Below are 20,520 nucleotides of genomic sequence, written 5' to 3' on the forward strand. Positions count from 1 at the left end.
TAATTAATTACAATTTATTAAATTCATTTATTAATTTGATAAAATTTAATTTAATAAAATTTAATTAATTACAAAGAAATTCGATTGTTAAAAAGTATTTGATTAATTTTAATAATAATTATTATGATCACTGTATTATTATTATTTTAATATTATTTATATTATTATAATATTATTATTATATTATTATATATTATTATTATATTGTTTATGATAGGTTTATAATTTAATTCCGTTATTAATATTTCATTTATATTTATATTTATTATTATATTTCTTATATTTATATTATAGATAATTTTATATATTATTATATTTCTATTTAATAGTTATTTATTTTTATTTGCTATATTTCTGTTTCTATTTCATGTTTCTCTTTTTGAATTGTATCCTCTTGATATATTATCAATAAAAAATAAGAATAAATTAATTGTATTGATTAATAAGTCGAATAAAAATGAATCTGATTCAATTTTGGGGGGGGTTTTGGTGTTTTTATTACGGTGATTTTTACATTTAGTATTGATCATTATTATTATTATTCCTATTATTATTATTTTTATTTATTTTTACTATTTGCATTATTTATTTATTTATTTATTAGTAGTAGTGGGTTTGTTTAATAATTTTATTTTTTAATTTATTATTAATATTATTTTTATTTATTAGTTTTATTCTTTATTATTTGCATCGTTTTTATTATTTTTGCTACTTTTATCTTTATTTTTTATTTTAATTTATTAATTTATTTTATTATTTATCATTATTTTTATTATTTATTTTATTTTATTTTATTTTTTTATTTTTTTTTATTTTTTTTATTTTTATTTTATTTATTTTATTTTATCATTTGCATTATTTTTATCATTTTTATTATTTTTATTTTTATACTTATTTTTATTTTATTTCTTTATTAATTTATTTTATTATTATTAATTACTATTATTATTTATTTCATTATTTTATTTCATTATTAATATTTATTATTATTCTTTTTATTATTATTATTTTATTTTATTATTTATTTATTATTTTACTATTTTATTATTTTATTATTTATTATTATTTCTATTTATTTTATTTATTTTTATTTATTTATTTATTTAATTTATTTTATATTTATTTTTTATTCATTATTTATTTTATTTATTATTATTAATATTTTATTTCATTTATTATTTACTCTTTATTTCTTTATTTCCTTATTTTATTTCTTTTAATTTATTTATTACATTATTTAATGATTTAATGATTTATTTTAATTCATATTAATTAATGAATATATATTTTAATTTTAGTTTAATAATATTAATTAATATATATTTTAATTTCTATTTTGGTTTCTATTTTATTTTAACTTCTATTTAATGATTTAATATTAATTTAGTTATTTTTTTATATCATTTTATTATTATTTAGTTATTATTAATTATATTAATAATTAATTAAGTTCATTATTTCCTATTAATTTAATTACCTAATAATTACATTATTTAAAATCATTCAAGAACTTCACGGAGAACTAAAGGAAATAAAAGGGAAAACCGGTGAAAAAACCCGGAATTATTAATCACTAATTACTAATTAATAACCAATAACAACAATTAATACTTAATAATGAAGAAACCCACGGGAAAAAATCCCTAAAATCCCCAAATCGCCTTTTTTCACCCCAAAACCAACCCCACGCCTTGCTCCCCTCCCCCCTCTCCCCAAAATAACCTTCAGTTGCCTCAAGAAATGACCCAAAACCGCCCGATTTCCACCCAAAACCAAGGCCCCCCTTCCCCTTTCCCTTAAAGTCTGCCTAGCAACGCGCTCTGATTGGTCAAACCGTTGTTTTCTTCGCTTAACCTACCCAGCAACGCTCGTTGATTGGTCAAACCGTCGTTTTCTGCCCTTAACCTACCCAGCAACGCGCTCTAATTGGTCAAACCGTCGTTTCTTTCTCTTAACCTACCCAGCAACGCGCTCTGATTGGTCAAACCGTTGTTTTCTGCCCTTAACCTACCCAGCAACGCTCGCTGATTGGTCAAACTGTTGTTTTCTGCGCTTATTCTACCCAGCAACGCGCTCTGATTGGTCAAACCGTTGTTTTCTGCCCTTAACCTACCCAGCAACGCGCGCTGATTGGTCAAACCGTTGCTTTTCGCGCTTAATCTACCCAGCAACGCTCGCTGATTGGCTGAGCCCCCCCCGGAAGCGCTTTCCCCCCCCTTTTTCTCCGCCTCCAACTCCTCCTTAGCAACCGCCCCGTTTTTCCTTAGCAACCGCCCATTTTCTCCTTAGCAACCGCGCTGGTTTCCATGGCAACGGCGCCGTTTTCCTTAGCAACCACTTGGGGGTGGGCTGAGGGGGGGGAGGGGCCGGGATTGGGGGGGGGGGGCTCGGATTAGGCCCCGTTCAGGCCTCAGCGGGGGCGAGCAGGCCCAGGTAGGCCGCGATTTTCTCTATTTTTGGGTTTTTTAATGTTTTTTTTTACGTGGTCGGCGCTTTTTGGGGTGAAAATCGAGGATTTAGGGAGTGGGGATTAAAAAAAAAAAAAAAAAAAAAAAAGCATAAAGTTTAAGGGGGGGAAAAGGCGGGCTTGAAAAATGGGGGAAAAAAGGCGATTTTTGGGGTTTTCTGACACCTCAAAATGGGGGGTGGGGTCTGAACCCCTTTTTGGGTGGTTTTCACCCCAAATTTTTGGATTGGTTTCACCCTTTTTGGCTGGTTTAGCCCCGTGCTATAAAAAACGAAATTTGGGGGAAAAAAGCCCAAAATTGGTTAAAAAAAAACTAAAATCAGGGGAAATAAACCCAAAATCAGCTCGTTGCACCCCCTATTAAAAGAAAAAGCACCAAAAAGCTGCGTTTTGACCCAAAAATAAGGGTTGGGTTTTAAAAGAAAGGTTTAGCACCAAAAATGGGGTTTTTTGACCCAAAATGAAGCTTTTTGCCCAAAAAAGGGGGATTTTGCCCCAAAAAACCTCCAGGTGACCCCCCCAAAGGAAAGAAATGGTGAAAATTATTCATTTTTGGCCCAAAAATCTGGAAAAAAAGCCCAAAAATCAAGGTTTTAGCCCCAAAAAGCCCGAATTGGTAAAAATGGTGGTTTTTTATTGACAAAAATCGCTATTTTGACCCAAAATCGCTTCTTTTTGCCTCAAAACAGCCCCGCTGTGACGTCACAACCCCGCCCCTTGGAGATGGGGGGGACACACAGAGGTTTTGGGGGAAAAAAAAGGGATTTTGGGCAAAAATGGGGGGGTTTTGAGAGCGAGGGGGGTTTGGGGTGAAAAACGGGGATTTTGGTTAAAAAGAGGAGGTTTGAGGGAAAACTGGGGAGTTTTGGGGTTAAATCATTGATTTTTGGGTTAAAATGATGGTTTTGGGGTAATTTGGGGTTAAAAACATCAATTTTGGGTCAAAACCATTGATTTTTGGGTCAAAACCACCACTTTTGGGGTTAAAATGATGGTTTTTGGGCAAATTGGGGCTAAAAACATCAATTTTGGGGTCAAACCCATCGATTCTGGGTCAAAACCACCACTTTTTGGGTTAAAAACCCAACTTTTGGGGTAATTTGGGGTTAAAAACATCAATTTTGGGTCAAAACCCTTGATTTTTGGGTCAAAACCATCACTTTTTGGGTTAAAAACCCAACTTTTGGGGTAATTTGGGGGTAAAAACATCAATTTTGGGTCAAAACCATCACTTTTGGGGTCAAACCAATCGTTTTTTGGGTTAAAATGATGGTTTTTGGGTAATTTGGGGTCAAAACCCTCAATTTTGGGGTCAAACCCATCGTTTTTTGAGGTAAAACCCCAACTTTTTGGGTGTTTTTCTTCTCTCTTCTTCCCGCAGCCTCCTCCTCCTCCATGGACCCTTCCCGGGACCCCCCCAAACCTTTTCCTGACCCCTCCCCCAAACTCTTGCCCCTCCCCCCACCCCCCCTCAACCTCCCCCTGATCCTCGACGAGCTCCGACTCCTCCAACAGCTCCAACTCCGCCAACTCCAGATGACCCAAGAGCTCCGACGTCAAATCCTCCTCTTGGGCTCCCCTCCCCCCCCAAAACACCCCCAAAAACCCCCAAAAAACCCCAAAACTCTTCTTGCCCCTCCCCCACCCCCCAAGACCCAAAACGACCCCCGACGACCCCCACTTCCCCTTCCCTTGGCCCCTTCCTGACGGATCGCCCGTTTTTGGACAAACTCTCCCAAAACACGACCCCGGGACCTCCCCCGGCCACCCCTGTGGGCTCTGTGGTCACCGATTGGCCGCTCGTGGCCACGCCCAGAAGTGTCCCCACCCCCAGGGTGTCCCTCAACCCCTCCCCCTCCGTTTCTTCCTCCCCGACTCCCGACGTCGCCCCGATGGCCACCAAAAGGTCTTGGGGGGCCACCAAAAGGTTCCAGAGGGCAAGAGGCGCCTCGTGGCGATTGGCCGACTTCCGGGGGGCTCGAGGAGAGGAGATGGAGGCACCCAAGGGGTCAACGGGGCCACCCAAGGGGCCAACACCACCCAAGGGGTCAACGGGAGCACCCAAGGGGTCAACGGGGCCACCCAAGGAGTCAACGCCACCCAACAACCCAATGGGAGCACCCAATGGGTCAACAGGAGCACCCAACTCAACCCAACCACCCAAGAGGTCAATGGGAGCACCCAACGGGTCAACGGGAGCACCCAAGGGGTCAACTTGAGCACCCAACTCAACCCAACCACCCAAGAAGTCAATGAGAGCACCCAAGGGGTCAATGGGAGCACCCAAGGGGTCAACACCACCACCCAACTCAACGCCATCACCCAACAACTCAACCCAACCACCCAACAACCCAATGGGAGCACCCAAGGGGTCAACGTGAGCACCCACCTCAACCCAACCACCCAAGAAGCCAATGGGAGCACCCAAGGGTTCAATGAGAGCACCCAAGAAGTCAACGAGAGCACCCATTGGGTCAACTTGAGCACCCAACAACCCAGTGGGACCTCCCAAGGAGTCAACTTGAGCACCCAACTCAACCCAACCACCCAAGGAGTCAACGGGAGCACCCAAGGGGTCAACACCACCCAACAACCCAATGGGAGCACCCAAGGGGTCAATGGGAGCACCCAACTCAACCCAACCACCCCAGAAGTCAACGAGAGCACCCAAGGAGTCAACGGGAGCACCCAAGGGGCCAACACCACCCAACAACCCAATGAGAGCACCCAACGGGTCAGCCTGGGTACCCAACTCAATCCAACCACCCAACAGCCCAATGGGAGCACCCAAGAAGCCAATGGGAGCACCCAACGGGTCATCTTGAGCACCCAACGAGTCAACTTGAGCACCCAACTCAACACCACCACCACCCAACTCAACCCAACCACCCAACAGCCCAATGGGAGCACCCAAGAAGCCAATGGGAGCACCCAGTGGGTCATCTTGAGCACCCAACTCAATGCCACCACCCAACAACTCAACCCAACCACCCAAGAAGCCAGTGGGAGCACCCAAGGGGCCAATGGGAGCACTCAGCCCAATGCCACCACCACCCAACCCAACATGGCCACGCAGCAGCCCAATGGGAGCACCCAACAGGTCAACTTGAGCACCCAACTCAACCCAACCACCCAAGAAGTCAATGGGAGCACCCAACGAGCCAATGGGAGCACCCAATGGGTCAACCTGGGGACCCAACTCAACCCAGCCACCCAACAACCCAACGGGAGCACCCAAGGGGTCAACGGGAGCACCCAAGGGGCCGATAGGGGCACCCAACTCAACCCAACCACCCAAGAGGTCAACAGGAGCACCCAACGGTTCAACTTGAGCACCCAACTGAACCCAACCACCCAAGAGGTCAATGGGAGCACCCAACGGGTCAATGAGAGCACCCAAGGGGCCAACGGGAGCACCCAACTCAACCCAACCACCCAAGAGGTCAACAGGAGCACCCAAGGGGCCAATGGGAGCACCCAACTCAACCCAACCACCCAACAACCCAATGGGAGCACCCAAGAACCCAATGGGAGCACCCAATGGGTTATCTTGAGCACCCAACTCAACGCCACCACCCAACAACTCAACCCAACCACCCAAGAGGTCAACAGGAGCACCCAAGGGGCCAATGGGAGCACTCAACTCAACCCAACCACCCAACAGCCCAATGGGAGCACCCAAGGAGTCATCTTGAGCACCCAACTCAATGCCACCACCACCCAACTCAACCCAACCACCCAAGAGGTCAACGGGAGAACCCAGGGGGCCAATGGGAGCACCCAACTCAACCCAACCACCCAACAGCCCAATGGGAGCACCCAAGGAGTCATCTTGAGCACCCAACTCAACGCCACCACCACCCAACTCAACCCAACCACCCAACAACTCATGGGGGGCACCCAAGGGGTCAATGGGAGCACCCAACTCAATCCAACCACCCAACAGCCCAATGGGAGCACCCAAGAACCCAATGGGAGCACCCAATGGGTCATCTTGAGCACCCAACTCAACGCCACCACCACCCAACTCAACCCAACCACCCAAGAGGTCAATGGGAGCACCCAAGGGGCCAATGGGAGCACGCAACTCAACCCAACCACCCAACAGCCCAATGGGAGCACCCAAGGAGTCATCTTGGGCACCCAACTCAACGCCACCACCACCCAACTCAACCCAACCACCCAAGAGGTCAACGGGAGAACCCAGGGGGCCAATGGGAGCACCCAACTCAACCCAACCACCCAACAGCCCAATGGGAGCACCCAAGGAGTCATCTTGAGCACCCAACTCAACGCCACCACCACCCAACTCAACCCAACCACCCAACAACTCATGGGGGGCACCCAAGGGGTCAATGGGAGCACCCAACTCAATCCAACCACCCAACAGCCCAATGGGAGCACCCAACGGGTCAACGGGAACACCCAACTCAATGCCACCACCCAAGAAGCCAACAGGAGCACCCAAGAAGCCAATGAGAGCACCCAAGGGGCCAACGGGAGCACCCAACCCAACGCCACCACCACCCAACCCAACATGGCCGCCCAACAACTCAACCCCGCCCCTTACCCATCCCTCCCCAAACTCTTCAAGGCCCCGGAAGGAAAAACCAATCATGGAGACGAGAACCCCAACCCGGGAGGGCCCGGAAGAACCTCCCAAGCTCCTCCCCTTTTCCGGGAAGCCACGCCCACTCCATCACCCTCCAACCTCCCGCCATTGGTGGAAACCACGGAAGCTCCACCCCCTCCTCTCCCTCCTCCCCACCGGTGCCGCCGTTCCCGTTGGGCTCAAGATGGCGGCGTGGGCGTCGGCGTGACGTCACCGGGGGCGGGGCCTCTGCCTCCCAAGCTCTGCGCCCATTGGTGGGGACACCGGAGGGGACCCCCAAACCCCTCCCCCTTCCGGAAGTTGAAGAAGATGAAGGTTTGGGGGGTCCCATCTTGGTTTTGGGGTCATTTGGGGAGGTTTTGGGGTCCCCCTTGGTTCAGGGGGAGTCTTGGGGTCCCCCCCTTGGTCCAGGGGGGTTTTGGGGTCCCCCTCAGGTTCAGGGGGGGTTTTGGGGTCCCCTCCCCCAATTTGGGGTCATTTGGGGAGGTTTTGGGGTCCCCCTTGGTTCAGGGGGGGTTTTGGGGTCCCCTCCCCTAATTTGGGGTCATTTGGGGAGGTTTTGGGGTCCCCCTTGGTTCAGGGGGGGTTTGGGGTCCCCTCCCCCATTTTGGGGTCATTTGGGGGAGTTTTGGGGTCCCCCCAAGTTCAGGGGAGGTTTTGGGGTCCCCTCCCCCAATTTGGGGTCAATTGGGGAGGTTTTGGGGTCCCCCTCAGGTTCAGGGGGGGTTTTGGGGTCCCCTCCCCTAATTTGGGGTCATTTGGGGAGGTTTTGGGGTCCCCCTTGGTTCAGGGGAGGTTTTGGGGTCCCCTCCCCCATTTTGGGGTCATTTAGGGAGGTTTTGGGGTCCCCCCAAGTTCAGGGGAGGTTTTGGGGTCCCCTCCCCCAATTTGGGGTCATTTGGGGAGGTTTTGGGGTCCCCCTTGGTTCAGGGGAGGTTTTGGGGTCCCCTCCCCCATTTTGGGGTCATTTGGGGAGGTTTTGGGGTCCCCCTTGGTTCAGGGAGGGTTTTGGGGTCCCCTCCCCTAATTTGGGGTCATTTGGGGAGGTTTTGGGGTCCCCCCCTTGGTCCAGGGGGGTTTTGGGGTCCCCCTCAGGTTCAGAGGAGGTTTTGGGGTCCCCTCCCCTAATTTGGGGTCATTTGGGGAGGTTTTGGGGTCCCCCTTGGTTCAGGGAAGGTTTTGGGGTCCCCTCCCCCACTTTGGGGTCATTTGGGGAGGTTTTGGGGTCCCCCCAAGTTCAGGGAGGGTTTTGGGGTCCCCTCTTGGTTTTGGGGTCATTTGGGGAGGTTTTGGGGTCCCCCTTGGTTCAGGGAAGGTTTTGGGGTCCCCTCCCCCAATTTGGGGTCATTTGGGGAGGTTTTGGGGTCCCCCCAAGTTCAGGGGAGGTTTTGGGGTCCCCTCCCCCATTTTGGGGTCATTTGGGGAGGTTTTGGGGTCCCCCCAAGTTCAGGGGGGGGTTTGGGGTCCCCTCCCCCATTTTGGGGTCATTTGGGGGAGTTTTGGGGTCCCCCTTGGTTCAGGGGAGGTTTTGGGGTCCCCTCCCCTAATTTGGGGTCAATTGGGGAGGTTTTGGGGTCCCCCCCAAGTTCAGGGGGGGTTTTGGGGTCCCCTCTTAGTTTTGGGGTCATTTGGGGAGGTTTTGGGGTCCCCCCAAGTTCAGGGGGGGTTTTGGGGTCCCCTCCCCCAATTTGGGGCATTTTGGGGGAATTTGGGTGTTCCCACACTGACCCCCCCTTTTTTCTCCCCAGATCTCAGGGGTTCCCCCCAAAACCCCCCAGGAGGAAGAAGATGGAGCCCAGAAATGAGGAGAAAAGAAGAAATTTCCTCATTCTCTCTCTCTGCCCCAAAATCCCCGGATTTTCCCCCAAAATCCTTCCCCCACCCCCCCCCCCCCTCTCGAAACGGCGGAATAAAGGTGGTTGCTGAGCCTCAAAACTGGTGATTTTCAACCCAAAATGGGGGGGTTCACACAGAAAATGGGGGGGTTCACATAAAAAATGGGGATTTTCATTAAAAAATGGGGATTTTACCTCAAAAATGGAGATTTTACCTCAAAAATGTAGATTTTACCTCAAAAAATGGGGATTTTTCACACAAAAAATGGGGATTTTCCCTCAAAAATGGAGATTTTACCTCAAAAAATGGAGATTTTACCTAAAAAATGGGGATTTTACCTCAAAAATGGGGATTTTACCTCAAAAATTGAGGTTTTCACCCAAAAAAATGGAGAATTTTCCCTCAAAAATGGGGATTTTACCTCAAAAATGGAGATTTTACCTCAAAAAATGGGGATTTTCACACAAAAAATGGAGATTTTACCTCAAAAATGGAGATTTTACCTCAAAAATGGGGATTTTTCCCTATAAAATGGAGATTTTACCTCAAAAAATGGGGATTTTACCTCAAAAATGGGGATTTTACCTCAAAAATGGAGATTTTATCTAAAAAAATGGAGATTTTCCCTCAAAAAATGGGGATTTTACATCAAAAATGGAGATTTTTGCCTCAAAAATGGAGATTTTCCCTCAAAAAATGGGGATTTTCCCTCAAAAATGGGAATTTTACCTCAAAAATGGGGATTTTACCTCAAAAATGGGGATTTTACCTCAAAAAATGGGGATTTTACCTCAAAAATGGGGATTTTCTCTCAAAAATGGTGATTTTTTACCTCAAAAATGGAGATTTTACCTCAAAAATGGAGATTTTACCTCAAAAAATGGGGATTTTACCTCAAAAATGGAGATTTTGCCCCAAAAATGGGGATTTTACCTCAAAAATGGAGATTTTTCCCTAAAAAATGGAGAATTTTCCCTCAAAAATGGAGATTTTACCTCAAAAATGGAGATTTTACCTCAAAAATGGGGATTTTCCCTCAAAAATGGAGATTTTCACACAAAAAATGGGGATCTTACCTCAAAAATGGGGATTTTTCCCTCAAAAATGGAGATTTTACATCAAAAAATGGAGATTTTTACCTCAAAAAATGGGGATTTTACCTCAAAAATGGAGATTTTTCCTTCAAAAATGGGGATTTTCACACAAAAAATGGGGATTTTACCTCAAAAAATGGGGATTTTACCTCAAAATTTGAGGTTTTTCCATCAAAAGTTGAGATTTTGCCCCAAAAATGGAGATTTTCACACAAAAAATGGGGATTTTACCTCAAAAATTGATATTTTCACACAAAAAATGGAGATTTTACCTCAAAAAATGGAGAATTTTCCCTCAAAAATGGGGATTTTACCTCAAAAAATGGAGATTTTACCTCAAAAATGGGGATTTTACCTCAAAAATGGAGATTTTGCCCCAAAAATGGTGATTTTTCCTTCAAAAATGGAGATTTTTACCTCAAAAATTGAGATTTTACCTCAAAAAATGAGGTTTTGCCCAAAAAATGGTGATTTTCACACAAAAAATGAGAATTTTCCCTCAAAAATGGGGATTTTACCTCAAAAATGGGGATTTTGCCCCAAAAATGGAGATTTTACGTCAAAAAATGGGGATTTTCACCCAAAAATGGAGATTTTACCTCAAAAAATGGGAATTTTACCTCAAAAATGGAGATTTTCACACAAAAAATGGGGATCTTACCTCAAAAAATGGAGATTTTACCACAAAAGTTGAGGTTTTGCCCCAAAAATGGAGATTTTACCTCAAAAAATGAGGTTTTGCCCAAAAAATGGTGATTTTCACACAAAAAATGGGGATTTTACCTCAAAAATGGTGATTTTTACCTCAAAAATGGAGATTTTCACACAAAAAATGGGGATTTTACCTCAAAAATGAGGTTTTGTCCCAAAAATGGGGATTTTCACACAAAAAATGGAGATTTTACCTCAAAACTGGAGATTTTACCTCAAAAATGGGGATTTTTCCCTCAAAAATGGAGATTTTACCTCAAAAAATGGAGATTTTTCCCTCAAAAATGGTGATTTTACCTCAAAAATTGAGGTTTTTCCATCAAAAGTTGAGATTTTGCCCCAAAAATGGAGATTTTCACACAAAAAATGGGGATTTTACCTCAAAAATTGAGATTTTCACACAAAAAATGGAGATTTTACCTCAAAAAATGGGGATTTTACCTCAAAAATGGTGATTTTACCTCAAAAATGGAGATTTTCCCTCAAAAATGGAGATTTTTCCCTAAAAAATGGAGAATTTTCCCTCAAAAATGGAGATTTTACCTCAAAAAATGGGGATTTTACCTCAAAAATGGGGATTTTACCTCAAAAATGGAGATTTTGCCCCAAAAATGGTGATTTTTCCTTCAAAAATGGAGATTTTTACCTCAAAAATGGGGATTTTACCTCAAAAATGGGGATTTTCCCTCAAAAAATGGAGATTTTTCCCTCAAAAATGGTGATTTTTAATCAAAACTGAGGAAAAACCGAGGTTTTTCCTCAAAACACCCCAAAATTCCCTAAAACCGGCGATTTTCCCTCAAAATTAGGGGTTTATTCACTAAAAGTGCTGTTTCCACCTTAAAAAAGACCAAAAACCCGAAGTTTTCCCTCAAAAAAAAGCTATTTTCCCAAAAACCGTTTTTTTTCCCTCAAAAAGGGGCTGTTTAAAAAAAAAACACATTTTCCTTTAAAAATGAGCATTTTTTTCCTCAAAAAGCCGCTTTTTCCCCTCAACCCCTTCACTTCCGGTCCTCCAGCGCTCATTTCCGGTCAGAAAATCCCCATTTTGCCCAAAAAAACCTTTTTTTTCCTTAAAAAACAACCGCCCCCCCCCGCTTTTTCCCTTCTCAAAATGGCGGCGGCGTCGCTGCCTCCAAAATGGCGGCGGTCGCTATGGCAACGCGCGACGCTTCTTTCTCCTTTGTCTCCATCGCCACTTCCGCTTCCGGGTTTGCTGGGCGGGGCCTAGAACTTCCGGTGGCTCCTGCTCGAGTTCCTGGGGGGTTTTTTTGGGGGTTTTTTGGGGTTTTTTGGGGTTTTTTGGGTTTTTTTGTTGCTTTTTGGGTGTTTTTGGGGGAATTCCCGAGGAGCTTTGGCGGCCATGTCGGACACGTGGAGCTCGATCCAGGCCCACAAGAAGCAGTTGGATTCCTTGCGGGAACGGCTGCAGCGGCGCCGGAAGCAAGACCCCTTGGGTCAGCGAGGGGTCAAAGGTCACGTGGGGGGGAAAGGGGAGGGGCCTAAGGGGTCACGTGGTCACGTGGTTATAGGCTGAGAAGTCAATGGGTGGGGTCAGAGGTCACGAGGCCTCAATTTGGGGCCTAGTCGCCCGTTTTAGGCCTCTACGGGGGGTCAGAGGTCACGTGGGTGGGGGCAGAGGTCACGTGGGTTGGCTCAGAGCTTGTGATTGGGTCGTGGGTGGGGTCAGAGGTCAACTGGGTGTGGTTAGAGGTCAACAAGAGGTCAGAGGTCAGCGTAAGGTGGGGTCAGAGGTCACAAGGCCTCCATTTGGGGCCTAGTCGCCCGTTTTAGGCCTCTACGGGGGGTCAGAGGTCACGTGGGTGGGAGCAGAGGTCACGTGGGTGGGCTCAGAGCTCGTGGTTGGGCCGTAGGTGGGGTCAGAGGTCAACTGGGCGTGGTCTGAGGTCAACAAAAGGTCAGAGGTCACCGTAAGGTGCAGTCAGAGGTCACAAGGCCTCCATTTGGGGCCTAGTCGCCCGTTTTAGGCCTCTACGGGGGGTCAGAGGTCACGTGGGTGGGGGAAGAGGTCACGTGGGTGGGGTTAGAGCTCGTGGGTGGGTCGTAGGTGGGGTCAGAGGTCAACTGGGTGTGGTCTGAGGTCAGCAAGAGGTCAGAGGTCAGCGTAAGGTGGGGTCAGAGGTCACAAGGCCTCCATTTGGGGCCTAGTCGCCCGTTTTAGGCCTCTACAGGGGGTCAGAAGTCATGTGGGTGGGGGCAGAGATGGTGGTTGGGTCGTAGGTGGGGTCAGAGGTCAACTGGGTGTGGTCTGAGGTCAGCAAGAGGTCAGAGGTCACCGTGGGGTGGGGTCAGAGGTCACAAGGCCTCGGTTTGAGGCCTACTCGCCCGTTTTAGGCCTCTCTTTGGGGTCAGAGGTCAACAACGAGGGCACCCATTGGTTGGTTGGTTCAGGGGTCAACGTGGGTGTTACACATGGGGTCAAAGGTCACCGCGGGGTCAAAGTTCACTTCCTGTTTCCCTTCCAGACCTCTCGGCCCCTCCCCGCACCTCCAGCCCGGGCCCCGCTTCCTCCCCTTCCCTCCTCCCATCTTCAGCTCCGCCATCTTTGGCCACGCCCCTTCCGGCCGGGATGGGCGGGGCCTCATCCGGCAGCGGCGGCGGCGGCGGGACGGGCGTGGCCGAGGTGACCTTTGACCCCGCCTTGGAACGCCGCCTCCTCCTCCACTTGGCCGACCTCAGCCTCCCCCTCCCCACCGACGCCGCCGCCATTTGCGACGCCATCGCCGCCGTAAGTCCCGGGGGGGCCTCCTCCCCACTTCCGTCGCCTCGCGATGACGTCACGGCCGCGATGACGTCATCGCCGACTTCCCGTTGCAGCCCGCGGCCCGGCCGGAAGTGGAAAGCCTCCTCCAGAAGTTCGCCGCCCAAGAGTTGATCGAGGTGAAGAGGGGGTTGCTCCCCGAGGGGCCTTCCCAGAGCACCTTGGTCACCTACGCCGACCACTCCAAGCTGTCAGCCATGACGGGGGCGGTGAAGGAGAGGAAGAGGAGGGCGGAGCAAGATGGCGGCGGGGAGGACGGCGGCGGCGGTGGCGACGAAGAAGGAGGAGGAGGAGGAGGATTGGGTGGCCTCGGGGGTTCGGCGTCGTGCGGGGGAGGAGTCGGGGGCCTGGGGGGAGGGGAAATGGCGGGGAAGGAGGCGCTGAAGAAGTCGAGGAAGCAGGCGTCGGACGTGGACCTGGAGATCGAGAGCTTGCTGAGTCAGCAGTCCACCAAGGAGCAGCAGAGCAAGAAGGTGGGTGGGGTCAGGGGGCACCCATGGGTGCTCCTTGGGTGGGGGCGGGGCTGGGGGGTTCCACTTGTGGAGAGATTTCAACTCAAAATGGCGGAAAACGCGCGTGGGGGGTTGTTGGAGGGGTCTGGAGAAGCTCAACAAGATGGCCGACCGGCTGTCAAGATGGTGGCAGGCATCCATGGATGCTCCTCGGGTGGGGGTGGGGTCAGGGGGTGCCGCCCGTGGAGAGGTTTCAACTCAAAATGGCGGAAAATGCACGTGGGGGGTTGTTGGAGGGGTTTGGAGAACCTCAACAAGATGGCCGACCGACGGCCAAGATGGTGGAGGGCACCCGTGGGTGCTCCTTGGGTGGGGGTGGGGTCAGGGGGTGCTGCCCGTGGAGAGGTTTCAACACAAAATGGCGGAAAACGAGTGTGGGTGCTCATGGTAAGGGCTTGGAGAACCTCAACAAGATGGCTGACCGACTGCCAAGATGGCGGCAGGCACCCGTGGGTGCTCCTTGGGTGGGGATGGGACCAGGGGGTGCCGCCCGTGGAGAGGTTTCAACTCAAAATGGTGGAAAACGCGCGTGGGGGGTTGTTGGAGGGGTCTGGAGAAGCTCAACAAGATGGCCGACCGGCTGCCAAGATGGCGGCAGGCACCCATGGGTGCTCCTCGGGTGGGGGGGTTCCACTTGTGGAGAGGTTTCAATTCAAAATGGCGGAAAACGCGCATGGGGGGTTGTTGGAGGGGTTTGGAGAAGCTCAACAAGATGGCTGACCGACTGCCAAGATGGCCGACCAACTGCCAAGATGGCGGCGGGCACCCGTGGGTGCTCCTTGGGTGGGGGGGTTCTACCCCCGGAGAGGTTTCAGCTCAAAATGGCGGAAAGCGCGCGTGGGTGCTCATGGGAAGGGTTCGGAGAACCTCAACAAGATGGCCGACCGATGGCCAAGATGGCGGCCAGCACCCATAGGTGCTCATGGGAAGGTCCCGGATATGCCACCAAAGGGGTTGGGTTGACCAAGATGGCGGCCGGCACCCATGGGTGCTCATGGGAAGGGTTTGGAGAAGCTCAACAAGATGGCCGACCGACCGCCAAGATGGCCGACTGACTGCCAAGATGGCGGCCGCCACCCGTGGGTGCTTGTGGGAAGGTCCAAGATGGCCGCCACCCATGGGGTTGGATTGGGCGCCGAGGTGGCGGCGGCCATCTTGGATTCCCACCGGGTCAAGTCAGGTGACCCTGGAGCACCAAGGCGGCAGCCATCTTGGATTCCCCACGGGGTGAGTCAGGTGACCCTGGAGCACCCAAGATGGCGGCCGGCGCCCGTGGGTGCTCATGGGAAGGGCGTGGGGAAGCTCAGCAAGATGGCGGAGCGACCGGCAAGGTGGTGGCGGCCATCTTGGATGAGGTTGGGTCAGGTGATGCTGAAGTGCCAAGGTGGTGGCGGCCATCTTGGATGAGGTTGGGTCAGGTGATGCTGGAACGCCAAGGTGGTGTCGGCCATCTTGGATGAGGTTGAGCCAGGGAATCCTGGCCACTCAAGGTGGTGGCGGCCATCTTGGATGAGGTGTCCACCTGCTCCCAGGTTGAGTCAGGAGATCCTGGACCACCCAGATGGTGGCGGCCATCTTGGATGAGGTGTCCCCCAGGTTGAGTCAGGTGATGCTAGACAATCAAGGTGGTGGCGGCCATCTTGGATGAGGTGTCCACCTGCTCCCAGGTTGAGTCAGGAGATCCTGGACCACCAAGATGGTGGCAGCCATCTTGGATGAGGTTGAGCCAGGGAATCCTGGCCACTCAAGGTGGTGTCGGCCATCTTGGATGAGGTGTCCCCTCCCCCCCCAGGTGAGTCAGGAGATCCTGGCCACTCAAGGTGGTGTCAGCCATCTTGGATGAGGTTGAGCCAGGGAATCCTGGACCACCGAAGTGGCGGCCATCTTGGATGAGGTGTCCCCCAGGTTGAGCCAGGTGATCCTGGCCCATAAAGGTGGTGGCAGCCATCTTGGATGAGGTTGAGCCAGGGAATCCTGGCCAGTCAAGGTGGTGTCGGCCATCTTGGATGAGGTGTCCCCTCCCCCCCCAGGTGAGCCAGGAGATCCTGGAGCTGCTCAACACCACGACGGCCAAGGAACAATCCATCGTGGAGAAGTTCCGGTCCCGGGGCCGGGCCCAGGTCCAAGAGTTCTGCGACCACGGAACCAAAGAGGAGTGCGTCAAGGCCACAGGGGACGAGCGGCCATGTCGCAAGCTTCACTTCCGGTCAGTCGGGGCTTTCCGCCATCATCCCATGGGGCTCTACTCCATTCATGTTCTCCATGTTCTTCTCCATCTTCTCCGTGTTCTTCTCTGTGTTCTCCATGACTCAATGTCCTCCATGTTCTCCATGTTCTTCTCCATGTTCTTCATCCATGTTCTCCATGTTCCTCTTCATGTTCTCCATGTTCTCCTCCATGTTCTCCTCCATATTCTCCATCCATGTTCCTCTCCATGTTCTCCTCCATGTTCTCCATCTCCATGTTCTCCATGTTCCTCTTCATGTTCTCCATGTTCTCCTCCATGTTCTTCTCCATGTTCTCCATCCATGTTCTCCGTGTTCTTCTCATGTTCTCCTCCATGTTCTCCATCCGTGTTCTCCATGTTCCTCTTCATGTTCTCCATGTTCTCCTCCGTGTTCTCCTCCATATTCTCCATCCATGTTCCTCTCCATGTTCTCCTCCATGTTCTCCATCTCCATGTTCTCCATGTTCTTCTCATGTTCTCCATGTTCTCCTCCATGTTCTTCTCCACATTCTTCATCCATGTTCTCCATGTTCTTCTCCATCCATGTTCTCCATGTTCCCCATGTTCTTCTCCATCCATGTTCTCCATGTTCTTCTCCATGTTCTTCTCCATCCATGTTCTCCATGTTCTTCTCCATGTTCTTCTCCATCCATGTTCTCCAGGTTCTTCTCCATCCATGTTCTCCATGTTCTCCTCCATGTTCTTCTCCACATTCTTCATCCATGTTCTCCATGTTCTCCATCCATGTTCTCCATGTTCTTCTCCACGTTCTCCTCCATTTTCTCCACCCCCCATGACTCCACCCCCCCCCATTATCCCCGTGTCCCCTTCCTCACCTCCTCCTCCTCTTCCTCCCCCCCAGGCGAATCATCAACAAGCACACGGACGAGTCCTTGGGCGACTGCTCCTTCCTCAACACCTGCTTCCACATGGACACCTGCAAGTACGTCCACTACGAGATCGACGCCTGCCCCGAGACCCCACCCAGGACCCCACCCCACGCCCACCCCCGCGACCACAGCCCCACCCAGGACCTCACCCGGCCCCCTCCTCCCGACACCGGCGCCGACCGACTCTTCCCCCCACAGGTAACAAGAAAAAACAACAAAAACTCTCCTTTTTTTCATCATTTCCCTCAAAATTCAACTTTCTGACACATTTTCCACTCCAAAATGGTGGTTTTTTACCCCAAAAGTTGAGGTTTGTCCATGTTTTTGAAGAAAAAAGGGATTTTTCCCTCAATATTTTGTATTTTTCCCTTTTTTCACACCAAAATGTAGATTTTTTACCTCAGAACTTGAGGTTTGCCCATGTTTTTTACAGGAAATGTGGTTTTTTCCTCAATATTTTACATTTTCCCTTTTTTTGCCCCAAAACGCAGATTTTTTACCTCAGAACTTGAGATTTTTCCATGTTTTTAACAAAAAAATGATTTTTCCCTCAGTATTTTACATTTTTGCACCAAAACGTGGATTTTCCACCCCAAGACTTGTGATTTCTCCATGTTTTTTACAGAAAATGTGGTTTTTTCCTCAATATTTTACATTTTCCCCTTTTTTTGCACCAAAACGCAGATTTTTTACCTCAGAACTTGAGGTTTTTCCATGTTTTTTGACAAAAAAATGATTTTTCCCTCAGTATTTTACATTTTTGCACCAAAATCTGCATTTTCTACCCCAAGACTTGTGATTTCTCCATGTTTTTTACAGAAAATGTGTTTTTTTCCTCAATATTTCACATTTTCCCTTTTTTTGCACCAAAACGCAGATTTTTTACCTCAGAACTTGAGGTTTTTCCATGTTTTTTAACAAAAAAATGATTTTTCCCTCAGTATTTTACAATTTTGCACCAAAACGTGGATTTTCCACCCCAAGACTTGTGATTTCTCCATGTTTTTTACAGAAAATGTGTTTTTTTCCTCAATATTTCACATTTTCCCCTTTTTTGCCCCAAAACGCAGAATTTTTACCTCAGAACTTGAGGTTTTTCCATGTTTTTCAAGAAAAAAGTGATTTTCCCTCAGTATTTTACAATTTTGCACCAAAACGTGGATTTTCTACCCCAAGACTTGTGATTTCTCCATGTTTTTTACAGAAAATGTGTTTTTTTCCTCAATATTTCACATTTTCCCCTTTTTCACCCCAAAACGCAGATTTTTTACCTCAGAACTTGAGGTTTTTCCATGTTTTTTGACAAAAAAATGATTTTTCCCTCAGTATTTTACATTTTTGCACCAAAATCTGCATTTTCTACCCCAAGACTTGTGATTTCTCCATGTTTTTTACAGAAAATGTGTTTTTTTCCTCAATATTTTACATTTTCCCCTTTTTTGCCCCAAAACGCAGATTTTTTACCTCAGGACTTGAGGTTTTTAACAAAAAAGTGATTTTTCTGTCAATATTTCACATTTCCCCCTTTTTTTCACACCAAACCATCAACAATTTTATCAATCTTTTCCAGTTTTTCCTCACTTTTTTAACCAAAATCGTGATTTTTAACCTCAATATCCTAGCTACCCAAAAACCACCCCCAAAATCACCATTTTCAGCCCCAAAATCAACCGTTTTAACCCCAAAGTGAACTTCTGCCTCAAAATCCAGCATTTTCAGCCCCAAATCAACATTTCCACCCCCGAAAACCAATGATTTCACCCCAAAAGTAATGTTTTGCCCCATATTTTAATTTTTTCTACTCTATTTTCCCCAAACTTTAATTTTCTGACAGAAAACACAATTTTAATCCATTTTTTACCTCACAAACCCCCCATTTCCCACCCCATCTCCTCCTTGTTCCCCCTCAGAGCACCAAACTCCTCCATAAACACAATTTCCCCCAATATTTCCCATTTTTAAACTCTATTTTCCCCAAACTTTAATTTTCTGACAGAAAAAACAATTTTAATCCATTTTTTACCTCACAAACCCCCCATTTCCCACCCCATCTCCTCCCTGCACCCTCTCAGACCACCAAACCCCCCCAGAAACCCAGAAACACCTCAATTTTCCCAATATTTTACCCTTTCCCATTATATTTTTCCCCAAACTTTAATTTTCTGACAGAAAAAACAATTTTAACCCATTTTTTACCTCACAAACCCCCCATTTCCCACCCCATCTCCTCCCTGCTCCCTCTCAGAGCACCAAACTCCTCCATAAACACAATTTCCCCCAATATTTTCTATTTTCCTATTATATTTTTCCCCAAACTTTAATTTTCTGACAGAAAACACAATTTTAATCCATTTTTTACCTCACAAAAACCCCATTTACAGCCACACTTCCTCAGTGTAACTCCTCAGAGCACCAAACTCCTCCATAAACACAATTTCCCCCAATATTTCACATTTTTAAACTCTATTTCCCCCAAACTTTAATTTTCTGACAGAAAAACCAATTTTAACCCATTTTTTACCTCACAAACCCCCATTTCCCACCCAATCTCCTCCCTTCACCCCCTCAGAGCATAAAACCCCCCACAAACACCTCAATTTCCCCAACATTTTATATTTTCCTATTATATTTTTCCCCAAACTTTAATTTTCTGACAGAAAAAACAATTTTAATCCATTTTTTACCTCACAAAAACCCCATTTCCCACCCCATCTCCTCCCTGCACCCCCTCAGAGCATAAAACCCCCCACAAACACCTCAATTTCCCCAATATTTTACATTTTCCTATTATATTTTTCCCCAAACTTTAATTTTCTGACAGAAAAAACAATTTTAATCCATTTTTTACCTCACAAAAACCCCATTTACAGCCACACTTCCTCAGTGTAACTCCTCAGAGCACCAAACTCCTCCATAAACACAATTTCCCCCAATATTTCCCATTTTTAAACTCTATTTTCCCCAAACTTTAATTTTCTGACAGAAAACACAATTTTAATCCATTTTTTACCTCACAAAAACCCCATTTCCCACCCCATCTCCTCCCTTCACCCTCTCAGAGCACCAAACCCCCCCAGAAACCCAGAAACACCTCAATTTTCCCCAATATTTTACATTTTCCTATTATATTTTTCCCCAAACTTTAATTTTCTGACAGAAAACACAATTTTAATCCATTTTTTACCTCACAAACCCCCCATTTCCCACCCCATCTCCTCCCTTCACCCCCTCAGAGCACCAAACCCCCCCAGAAACCCAGAAACACTTCAATTTCCCCAATATTTTACATTTTCCTATTATATTTTTCCCCAAACATTAATTTTCTGACAGAAAAAACAATTTTAATCCATTTTTACCTCACAAAACCCCCATTTACAGCCACACTTCCT

At 47.3% G+C, this 20,520-nt stretch overlaps 1 protein-coding gene across 1 annotated transcript; it reads left to right on the forward strand.

Annotated features, from left to right (window-relative positions):
• Positions 1-12,005: 12,005 nt before the first annotated feature.
• Positions 12,006-17,329, forward strand: METTL3 (methyltransferase like 3; the record flags this gene model as incomplete). Its single annotated transcript, XM_030468922.1, has 5 exons — positions 12,006-12,177; positions 13,207-13,469; positions 13,559-13,975; positions 16,045-16,220; positions 17,104-17,329. Coding segments are annotated over exons 1-5 (1,176 nt in total), but the record flags the coding sequence as incomplete, so codon positions are not given.
• Positions 17,330-20,520: the final 3,191 nt, after the last annotated feature.

This window comes from Calypte anna, unplaced genomic scaffold (assembly GCF_003957555.1).
Source record: "Calypte anna isolate BGI_N300 unplaced genomic scaffold, bCalAnn1_v1.p scaffold_90_arrow_ctg1, whole genome shotgun sequence".
Lineage (NCBI taxonomy): Eukaryota > Metazoa > Chordata > Aves > Apodiformes > Trochilidae > Calypte > Calypte anna.